The sequence below is a fragment of the Lichenostomus cassidix genome, chromosome 4, assembly GCF_008360975.1.
Source record: "Lichenostomus cassidix isolate B80296 chromosome 4, HeHo_3.0, whole genome shotgun sequence".
In the NCBI taxonomy this organism is placed as follows: Eukaryota; Metazoa; Chordata; class Aves; order Passeriformes; family Meliphagidae; genus Lichenostomus; species Lichenostomus cassidix.
The window spans coordinates 39,670,257-39,681,368 of record NC_139484.1 but is presented as its reverse complement, the minus strand read 5'-3'; the positions used below and the strand labels follow the sequence as shown (position 1 = coordinate 39,681,368).

The window sequence follows — 11,112 nt, the reverse complement described above, 5'->3', positions numbered from 1 at the left end:
AAATCTCCTCAAAGCCTCCCCACCCAATTGGAATAAGTTAATTTACCCCTCGACGGCTCCGGCCCCGCCGGGCATACCCGGGTTGCCCTGCTTCCCCAGGCTATGGAGACACCCAGGACGCTTGGTTCAGGTGGGGCTGAAGTTGCCCCTTCGGGAGGGAGCCGTGCCTGGAAGGACTCGCTCCCAGGAGCTTCCATCGGTTTTATTCTCTGCGCCCCGCACCTCCTCAGCAGCCGCCTCGCCTCCCCTCCCCGTCCCGTCCTGCGCCTTCACTATTATTCATCCTCCTCTTTACAAGCTGCGCCGCAGAAAAATTCCCCGGCAAAGCACACGGGAGCTGTCGGTGCTGTTCGGACACGTGGCACTGGAGCATCCCTCCACGGGCCCGTGGGAGGGCAGCACCCGCGGGGTTCGCGGAGGAGTGGAGCATCCGCCACCTCTGGGGCACCCCGGGACTCCCTCCCAGCCTCCGGCGACGGCCTGGGAGCAGAGCACGGGCGGTACCGACACCCGGGCCGTCACGCCCTGCCCCGCCTGCCCGACGCGCCAGCCACGGCCGGTGCGCGCAGCAACCTCCCTGGCCCTCTCGAACCACGTCTCGCTTGTGGCTTTTTTTTGCCCTGGGTGGATGCGTGGGGAGATTCCCGCCGCCACCCGAGGAAGCTCCCTCACGGAAACAAAAAGGAGCGGCGGGTATAAACGTTTATTCCAAGGCATCACTTGTACAGGCACTGCACCCGGTGGTGGGAAGACGAGCGAGTGGGGCCAGCTCCAGGTCATCGGAGAGGGCGAGCGGGGGCAGATCTGGTCCCCCCGGGACTGTCCTCGCCCTTCGGGACCCCCGCGCATCTCCCTGCCCCCGGCGGCCTCCCCGTGCGTAACCAACAGTGTCCACGGTTATAAATAGGATTTTTTTTTTCCAGGCGGGACGAGTCTCTATAGCATGGAGGGGTGCTGGCCCGGGGGCAGCCCGAAGGCGTTGGGGTGGGAATGGCCGAGGAGGTTGAGGTAGTGGCGGTCCAGCCCCTGCACGGATGAGAGAAAGGTGCTGCGCTGCTGGCCGGGGCTGGCGAGGGGTACGGCGGCGCTGGGCAGGTGGTAGGGCAGGGAGGGGCTGCGGGCGGCGCCGTGCCAGGGGAATGCCCCCCCCGAGGGTGGCTGGAGCACGCCCTCGGCTGGACTGTGGACGTGCCCGGGGCACTCGGGCCCAGGGTGCAGCTGGTAGGAAAAGTCCGGCTCCGGGAGGGAGCCCAGGGAGGTGAATAGAGGCTCAGTGACGAAGCGCGCTTTGGACTGGAGAAAGGCCAGGATGCGGGCGTACTTGGTGTCTTTGGTCTCCATCCTCTCCACCGTCGTCAGGTAGTGGACCAGATTCTTCATACATTCGTGGTAGCCATAGTGGAAGTAATTGGCGAACTCAGAGAGCAGCTCTGCTGGAAAGGAAAGGGCAGGGAGTCGAGCTACTCAGGGTCCGTCTGGGAGAGGAGAGGGGAAAGCCACCCCCAAGCCGCGAGTGGCCCGGCGCGGGCCGCGGGAGGTCCCTCCCGCCCACCTACCCTTCTCCCGGCCGCGGGGAAAGTCCGCCGAGTGCAGGGCCCGCAGGTACTGCACCGTCATCTCCAGGATCTCCGCTTTCTCCAGCTTCCCCGAGCTCTGCAACGGGCAGGGGCAGGTGGGCATCAACTGTCCCCTGAAAGTGCTCTGCGTTCCGCCGGGCCGCCCCCTAACCCCGCCGTATCGGGGGGGATATCGCGGCGCACCGGGGAGAAAAGGGCGTAGGGGCTGCTTCCCCCCGCCTACCTGTTTGGCCAGAGCCATGGGCACCGTCTTCCCCAGCTCGGTGAGGCAGCGGTTGATGCGGTCCCTCCTCCGCTTCTCAATCACTTTGTGGGAAACCGGAGTCCTCTGCAAAATATATGGGGCGCGTTAGTGGGGGGAAGAAGAAAGCAGATGGATCCAGTCTCGCCGGGACAGCCGTCCCCGTCTCCGGTTTGGACCACTCCGGGGAAGCCATTTCCCACCCCGCTCCGAACAGCGATGCCGGGCGCGACGCGGCCTCGGGAAGGATGATGCTCTGGCGGCCGGCCCTCTCCGCGCCGCGCTGGTGGCTCTCCGGCTGCGCGGACGGCCCCAGCAGGGCACGCTTGTTTTTGTGAGGGTGGTGTGGTTGTTTTTTGTGGGGGGGCTTTTCGAAGGGAAAGGAGGGGAAGGGCTCGAGGCCGAGCCCGCTTGGCGGCCCCGCAGACCTGTGCGCGCAAGGCGGGCGGCGAGACTCACCCTCCGCTCCTTGAGCTTGGAGGCCATGGTGGGCACTGCATCCCCTCTCTCTCCAGGCCCCTTATAAAGCCATCACTTCTTGGGGGGGACCCCGGGGGGCCTCCACGGGCCCGCTGATCCCATAGGATTAGGGGCGAGCGGCGCCGAGGGAATGTATGCATTAAAGATCAGGGTGGAAGGGGGCGAGGGGATGAGGGGCTTTTTTCTTCTCTCTTCTTCCTTTCCCCCCCCCTCCTCGCCCCCGTCCACGCAGCCGGGGGCGGCCCAGCTGTGTCGCCCCACGTGGACCTCGGGAACACACGTGACGGTCCCACAATAGCGGCGGGGAAGGGGACGGGGATGCGGCGAGCGGGGCGCAGGGCGCGGTATCGCGCCCTGCGCCCCGTCGCCATCCCAGCCCCATCCCGCCGCCAGCCAGCAAATCCCCGGCACCCCCAACCCCTCCCCTTAGCCCCGGCGCTGACTGCATTTTAAAGCCTGTCCAGAGTCATTAAAGTAATTAAGTAAGCCCTTAATAGGCTGTTCCGCCCAGTTCAAGGGAGAACCCTTGGAGACGGAGTGGCCCCGTTTGTTCTCAGGCTTTTCTCACACGACTTGGTGACACGTCCATCTTTATAAGAGATGGCAGCGAGGATTTTTTTGTTTACACCGCTTTATGCGCCGGGGACACCCCGGCAGGTGTGGGACCGGGGGACTGGCACACGATATCCCCCTACATCACCCCCCTTTTTTTTTCCCTCGGCCCGGGGAGGCTCTCGCCAGCCTTTGGCACACGACGCTCCTTTTTTGTGTGGTGTGCGCGTCTGTGCGTTGTTGTTTTACCCCCCCTGCTCCCCCCCTCTCCTTTGGAGAGGCTCAATTTGTAGCCTATTATCCTATAGGAAAATGTCCCATTGAAAAGTATGAATAGTTTCATTGGGCCTAAATTTTAATAATGCGGGTCAAAGAAAAGAGGGGCAAATAAAGAGGGGATCGCAGCTGGTCCGAGAGTGCATTATTCGGTGTCACCTGCGAGCGGGATCGCCGACAGACCCCCTATTCATTTGCCTAATTTTGGTCAATTTAACAAACTTCAGGAGAAATTATTGTGGCATTGTTAAGGAGGGTAAAGCTTTCTGATCGAATTAACAGCATGTTTTGATCCGGTAAATGTCATTAAAAAGAAAGAAACAATCGCGTTTAAAGGGGGGCTCCGAGTTAAACGCGCCAAGTGGAGACGCCGGAGCGCAAAGCTCACAAAGGGAGCAAGTAACTGCCACAGGGGAACTTTTGTACGCTCACATTGCTGAGGTTTTTTACACAAAAAGGCATTATTTCATACTTGAATACGTTTAATCCAACAATTGTCTATTTTCTGCAAACATATTTTCACAGCATTGTTAGCTTTCCTCTCCGCGGCCCTCCGCCCGGGCAGCCGCGCTCCTCGCCTGGCGAGCGCACCGAGCCCCCGGCCCGCCCCGCACAGCCCCGCACCGCCCCGCACCGCCCCCGCCGGGGCCGCCCCGCCGCGCCGGGGGGCCGCCCGCCCCCGCAGCCCGCCGCCCCCCCGACAGCGTGGCGGCGGGCGCGGGCCCCTCCGGGCCTCTCCACGGCCGGCGGTGCGCCTCCGAGCCCGGCACGGCCCGCGGGGCCGCCCGCCCCTCTTACCCCCCCCGGCCCCGCCGCCACCCCCGGCCCCAGCGCTGCCGCGGGGCGCCGCCACCCCCGAGGGGGAGGGAAGACCCGAGAACGGCCGGGCCGGCGGCGGGGCCGCCCGGAGCCTGCCTCTGCCCTCCCGGGCGACGCCGCCGAGCCCCGGGCAGGGCTGCAGAAACGGCGATATCCCCGCCATGTGAGCTCGGGGAGTTGCTCTCTCGGAAACTCCCACGTCTTCTCCCGTATTCCGCGTTTTTCCAACATTTTCCCCTTGCGATTTAAAATGGGGAAGCCATCCCCACCGCATGTCCCCGGGCGGGCACGGCGGGTGGCACCGCCGGTCTCGCCCGTTCGTTTCCCCAGAAGCGGCCGGGGGACAGGCACGGCGCCGGCCTTCACCCCGCCGCCCCGGGCTGGTCCCCACCGCCCCGGGCCGGCCGGGAGCGCCGAGGGACTCCGCGGGAGGAGGTGGCGGTGGCCCCGGGGCACGACTCCCCCGGTCGGCAGGGCGGAGTGGGCAAAGCCGGCTGCCCGCCCGGGCACCCCTGCGTGCCGTGCCGCCGGCCGTATTATTCTTCCAGGAGCCTTGTAGGTTTCGGTATATTCATTCTTGTACAATGGGATTAAAAACTAACCGTTATCATCCAAATTAACTAAACTCTGAATAGCAAATGCGGGGGCTTTTATTTTTTTCCTCCTCTTTTTGCTCCACTGGCGGAGATGGAGTTGATCCTCTTACTGTCTGTGTTAACCGCCAGCTGCAGGCACCTGCGAGGCAATTTCTTACACGAGGGAAGTTGTTTATTTGCTCGCTGGCTGCTCCCTCGTTGGTTACTCCGCGGGCCGGGCTGCCCGGGGCAGCGGCGAGGGGCGCAGGGTGGCCGAGGCATCCCCGCGGCATCCCCGCGTGTACCGCCCCCTCGTCCTCGGAGGACATCGGCGGGGCTGAAGCCAGAGGGAGATCACCCGACACTGCCGCGGTTGGACTGTCACCCTTGTAGGGAAGCCGGGCAAGGGAGGGTTTGAATATTTTTTAGTTTTTAATTCCCCGGGAGCGCCTGTTGGCCGCCTTTGCGGTACACGCGTGCACGGCTCGTTGGCAACCCAAGGCGGACACCCGCGTCCCTGTCACCCACGACCGATCTGCGGCCCTCGCCCAGGAGCCCCGCCGGCCGCAGCCCTCTCCCCGGGCAAGGGGTTGTCCGGCGGCCGGGGCGCGGAGCCCTGTCCGGTACGCGCGGAGCGGGTTGAGCCCGGGGCTGCAGGGCGAGGGGAGGCAGCACCGCCCAGGCTGCCCCTCACCCTCTCCCCGCGGCCTGCCGGGATCCCCGCCTGGCGCGGCTGCGCCCCGAGGGAGCGGCCTGGCCCGGCCCCCCAGTCGCTACCGGAGTGCGCACGGGTGCCGCGTCTCGGTGGCGTGTGGCCCCTGTTTCGTGGCAACTGAAGCTCCTGACCTCTGCCAGACATGAGCTCTGACAGGGAGATGGAGATACCTGGGAGGTGTCAAGTTGCTTTGAACTGGTCTCTAGATTTGCCTTTTTGTGAAAACAGATAATCTTCCTTTTGCTTCTTCACCCCCTATTTTCTTTTTTGACTCCTATATAACGTTGGGGTTATACACAATAACTTCACCAAGTAATTGAAACTGTGGATATTAAGTTTGAAAATCATTATCACTGTGTGCACACAAGAAATCACCTAACCGGTCTCCCATGGAAAGAGCTGTCTGTTGAATCAAGTGCAAAATAAGGTGTCCCAGCATGGCTGGGGCTAGGGTTGGCCCTGCCAGCATGGTTCAGGTCCATACTGGAGGTCCTGCGGTGTAATGTGGAGAGGCATTCACACTCATGTCAGCTAGGGAATGGGACAACTCACAAGGTGCAACAGGTCCTACTTGTAGGCGGTGATAGCTTTATTACTTGGCAGTCCTGGATCTGCAAAGAAGCAGTGATCTCTTCACTCAAGAGCAGGCATTTCGTTTAGTGGTTTAACTGTCAGCTGTACATGCAGCAGTTTATCACACTGTGCCAGCTTTCACTGTGAGTTGGTTTACTCTTGCACCCTCCATGAGACTAGGCTAGGTTAGCAAGTTTCCAGTCTTTTCACAGCTCCTTATGCTCTCTGCCTCTGTGTTGGAGGCTGCTTGGTCCATCCACATCTTGTTCCTCAGCTGAAGAGTTATTCCTTACCGCAATGCTACTGTTTGTTCCAGCTATAGTCTGCCTCTGTGTTTTCCTTCCTAGTGGAAGGACCACACTCCTCTGCTCACCTGCCACAAATGGCATCAGTAAGGGGAAGGTGATAACATGTTAGTTCTTGGGACTCCATCTCTATATGGTCCTTCACAGAAGAAGCCACGCTAGTAACCATGAGTCTCTTGTATTGTTGGGTAGATTATAGGGTGCTCTCCTCAAAGTCCTAGAGTGCTCAAGGAGGTGCTGTTTGCATTTCAGAAAATGATGTTCTTCTCATTCTGTGAGATACAGTAATGCTCATAAGCTAAACTTTGACTCTAAAAATGCTAAAACTTCAATCTCTATCATAGGAAGTTGTCAAGTGTCTCTGTGATAGAAGAAAGGACTTCCAGGTCAGTAGTGCTCCTGAGTGCTGCTATGTGCTTTGTGCTATGTGCCACTTCTGAGAAGGTACAATTCATTCTAAGTACAATGAACTCATACTTCATGATTACTCTGTTCTTCGTGATTAAAAGCCTTTCAGGAATGTAAAATCTGATATGGCTAGCTTTTAGATTACTCTGTTTTGTATGAACTTTTTGGAGTACAGATTATTTGAAAGTCATTCTCATATGTTCCTGTAATTTGTAGTATCTCTTTTGTTGATGTTTTTTCCAGACATAAATTTTTAAGCTTATATTTAGGTTTATATGCAGTATAGCTAATGTATTCAGAATTACATTGGGTAAAATGTATCACTGATCAAAACCAGGTGTAGTTACATGTGTTATAGATATTTACAGAGGCTGATTTACATTGACAGAAGACCTGATAAAGCTTTTGTCCATCAAATGTGTATATATGACAAAATTTAAGGCAGCCCACTGTGTGTTTGTACAAGGTGAGTCCCCTGAGACAGTGGATAGATGTTTGCAGTTTTTCCAATGACAGCTATCTTCTCAGCCACATCACTGTTGAGATGGTGTATGTTGCTCTTTAAATGACAGTTTGTCAAAATGAGAACAGAGTGCTAAAATTTACTTCAGTGGGATTTAGACAATCATGAATCACTGGGAGGTGTACCTTAGACTGCTAGTGACTGAGGTGTTCTAAATAGCTATATAGCTAGATTAGTGACTGTCTGGCATGAATAAAGGCTGAAGGGTTCAGAAAGTGCAAGTGCTTTTGCTGCAATGACAGGTCTAATGCTGAAAAATGTCTAACTCCTCCTGTCCAGTCTTAGTAAAAACTAAAAACAAATGAACAAAAGTAAAAACTTTTGCTTTGGTGACACATTAAGCATAGCTTTACAGAGGGGAAGTCGTGATTAATCCACACAATAATCTTCTGTGATGAAGTGACTGGCTTGGTGGACAAGGAAAGACCAGTGGATACTCTGGAAAAGGCTTTAGGGTGACCTCATCACAGCATTTCAGTACCTGAAAAGAGCCTACCAGCAAGCTGGAGAGGGACTTTTTCAAGGTAACATAGTGACAGTACAAGAGGTAGTGGCTTTAAACTGAAAGAAAGTGGATTTAAATTAGTTTTTTGAAAGAAATTCTTTACCATGAAGGGTGGCACTTGCACAGGCTGCCCGGAGAATTTGTGGATGCCTCATCCCTGCAATTGTTCAAGGCCAGGCTGGATGAGGCTCTGAGCAACCTGGTCTAGTTGGAGGTGTCCCTGCCCACGGCAGGAGAGTTGGGATGAGATGAACTTTAAGATCCCTTCCAACCCAAGTTATTCTATGATTCTGTGATACCACCTACTTGGCTTTTGATATTGTCTCCAGTAACATCCCTGCAGAGAAGCCAATGACATGCAGGCTGGATGAGCAGAACTGAAAACTGTCTGAACTGTCAGATTCAGAGAGGGATGATCTGTGGCACAAAATCTAGTGCCCAGTAACTACTGGTATACCCTGTGGCTCAGTACTTGATCTAGTCATGTTTAACATCTGCATTAATGAGCTGGAACATACCCTCAGCAAGTTCACAGATGACACAAAACTGTGAGGAGCAGCTGATACACCAGAGAGTCATTCTGCCTTTCAGAAGGTCCTCAACAGGCTGATGAAATGGGCTGTCAGGAATCTCAAGAAATTCAGCAAAGGGAAATGTCAAGACCTGCACCTGGGAAGAAGCAACACCCTGCACCAGTACATGCTGGGGGGCTGATTGACTGGAAAGCTGCATTGTGGAGAGGGACCTGGGGGTTCTGGTGGACATCAAGTTGAACATCAGCCAGCAGTGTACCCTTGTCGCCAAGTAGATCAATGAGGACTTGCTGGCATTAAGAGGATTATTGCCAGCAAGTTGTGGGACGTGACCCTGCCCCTCTACTCAGCACCACATCTGGACTTCTGGAGCCTGTTCTGGGCTCTTTAGTACAAGACAGAGATGCCCATACTGAAGGGAGTCCAGCAAAGGGCCATGAGGATGATTAGAGGATTGGAGCACCCATGTAGGAAGGAGAGGCTGAAGGAGGTGAGACTGTTCAGCCTAAAGAAGAGAAGGCTCAGGAAAACTTACCAGTGTGTACAAATACCTGAAGGAAGGGTGTAAAGAAGTTGGAGCTAGGCTCTTTTCAGTGGTGCTCAGTCATGGGAACAGAGGCAATGTGCACAAACAGAAACACAGGTGTTTCTGTCTATAATAGGAAAAAACTCTTCTGCTGTGAGGGTGGTTAATCACTGAAACAAGTTGCTCACAGAGGTTGTGGGGTCTGGAGGTGGTCCTGGGCAACTGACTGTAGGTGGCCATGCTTGAGCAGGGAGGTTGGTCCAGACGACCTCCAGACATATCTGCCAACCTCAACCATATCACAGTTGTATGCATTTCTGTGTGAACATTTAGTTTTGATGGAATTCAGTCCCACTTTGGTTTGGCATACAAGAAATGTATTTTAATTTTTTCTTACACTACACAGCAGATTGAGCTCTTTTACTCTGTTCTCAATAGAACAGTTCATTTAGATTCAGGGCTTCTACACCTGTGTCAAGCAGAATAAATGGGAGGGAAGCACAGTCTTTCTGTTAATTGTACTTCACCATGTGTTGCATTGCAACTCGGCTCATTAAAGACTCGTTAACATCCATTATACTTATGACTGCTTTGTAAACAATGCTAATTCAATAGGACTTCAGAGCTTAATTCCCTCTTGAGTCCTTTGTAACTCCTAGCCTTGACTTTCTTTCTAGTTGAAGTGGAAAAGTGGACTCCTGTGAGAGATTTATGGACTCTGCAAAGCCTATTAATTTAGTAATGCCATAGTTCAAGCATATTATTATTATGAGCCCTCCGTACTGAGCTTATTAAATGGACTAGAGACTTACAAAACTTCTTTTCAGCAAAGCAATATTCTTTGGTTCAGTCCGGCTTTGCTCTAATTTCCCAGAGATTGCATGGACCAAACACTACTCCCTGCTACATTGGCTTCCAGAGAATTATTTCTGAAATGTGGCCTTGTTGCTAACTCAGAGAGTTAGGATGCTGCATTAAGCACAGGCTGTGCCAAGCTTTCTAGGTTTAACTGTTGGGCTTGTAACAGTCATGACACAAACAGAGAAAAAGAGTCAAATTGTGGGAACCATGCCTGTATTTCCCTTCCTCTGTAGAACAGTGAGGTGATAGCAATGGTCTTGCACACTACGCTGGTGGCTGGCTTTTGTCCACACTGGTGGCTGGCTTTTGTAAGGGTTATCCAGTGTTAGCATATGGCAAGCAGCATAAGCCTAAGATCTCAGAGACTTTGTGAAAGCAGATAATGTGAAATTTATATTGTGAAATAAAAAAGAGGGAGGAACTGATGCCTCAGGGTTCCTGCGGAGTCTGTCTGTGTTCTAGGCACAGACTGTTGGGGACTGCAGCGTCAACCAATCGCCTTTGGCAGCTTCATTATTTCTGGGCAGATGCATGGCTGGCCTTCCTGCTGTCTCTCTGTCTTGGATACTGAGTGGTCTCTTGCTGAAGGCTGAGTCATCACTTGTTTCTCTGAATCCTGTAGCAGCTTTGAGTTATCTAGTGTTTTGCTTGTCTCCTTTATTCAAAGAGAGGAGAGATGGATACAACCAGAAAGGTAGAAACATGCAGTTGGGAGGCACTGTTCTGTTTGCTGCTGGGAAAAGGTGTGTTACAAGAGTTAAGGGCTTTCCATTGCTGAGTTTTTGTTCTGTGAAAGTCTTGCATTTCTGACTGAGCACTGAAAAGTGTTCTGCTTCTGGAAAGTTCAGGCTGTTCTTCTTCAAGTCAAGTCCCTCATCTTGAACACTGCAAATAGCCCTCTCCTGTTTCTGAACTCTTAGCCCGAAGGCAATCCAAAAGGTTATGACAACTTATGAAGATCCCACAAATTCTTCAAAACAAGCATGAAACTTGCTTGCATGTCCTGGCTTTAAACTAATCACTTCTTGCATTTGTAGACCTTTGGTAATAGCAAAGTGCTAGACAGACAAAATATGACTATTAAATGCAAACACTTCCTTTAAAAGCTGTCAAAGTATTCTTGGGTAAGCATCATTCCCTGCTAACCTTGTTCTTTGATTGTTGCAGAGCAGAAAAGCCTTGCAAAGTGAGGGCCTTGTTGCCCTTGTAAAATTCTTGCTCACTTCTGTTACTTTGGCTAGCTAGAAAAGCATTCTGGGAATGACTCAGCTAAACTAGAGGTGAAAAACAAGTTACATAATTGTAAAACAATTATTAGAATGAATAAGTGCTCACACCGTGGGGCTCATGGCTGGTTACACCTGCTGGCTGTTCCTATCATGGTCTATGGTGGTTGATTAAGCACATTTGCTGTGCCTCACAAGTATGTAAACTCATAACAAACTAACAGTTTAAGAACCCTGAATTTTTGCAATAAAGTGTCTTCACCATACCATCGTGGAGATCGTATGTTTAAGGTCGCATTTAATTCTTTCTTAGTGCCAGTCTGTCTAATGTCAGAGGGAGAATAACAGAGCCTTGATCATACCTTGTATGGACATTCTTCTGCTGAAACTGGGTATATCTTATGCAGGGATATCAGA

General features: G+C 53.4%; 1 protein-coding gene across 2 annotated transcripts; it reads right to left on the bottom strand.

The window, feature by feature from the left end:
• Nucleotides 1-686: 686 nt before the first annotated feature.
• On the bottom strand, nt 687-2,586 carry HELT (helt bHLH transcription factor). Of its 2 annotated transcripts, none has more exons than XM_085058776.1 (4): nt 2,278-2,586; nt 1,801-1,905; nt 1,557-1,653; nt 687-1,433 (listed from the first exon to the last, which is right to left on the bottom strand). In XM_085058776.1, exons 1-4 carry the CDS (start codon nt 2,302-2,304, stop codon nt 937-939), a joined length of 726 nt encoding a protein of 241 aa, XP_084914902.1. In that variant the 5' UTR covers nt 2,305-2,586; the 3' UTR covers nt 687-936. The 2 variants fall into 2 exon arrangements, with proteins under 2 accessions (XP_084914902.1, XP_084914903.1); XM_085058777.1 differs by having other exon boundaries at nt 687-1,430.
• Nucleotides 2,587-11,112: the final 8,526 nt, after the last annotated feature.

What these genes read in the sequence shown, in the direction of transcription:
- HELT (XM_085058776.1), bottom strand. Translation starts at nt 2,304, where the DNA reads ATGGCCTCCAAGCTCAAGGAGCGGAGG. An exon ending in CCATGGCTCTGGCCAAACAG is followed by an intron (nt 1,654 to 1,800) that starts GTAGGCGGGGGG and finishes TGCCCGTTGCAG; the next exon opens with AGCTCGGGGAAGCTGGAGAA. An exon ending in TCCCCGCGGCCGGGAGAAGG is followed by an intron (nt 1,434 to 1,556) that starts GTAGGTGGGCGG and finishes TTTCCTTTCCAG; the next exon opens with CAGAGCTGCTCTCTGAGTTC.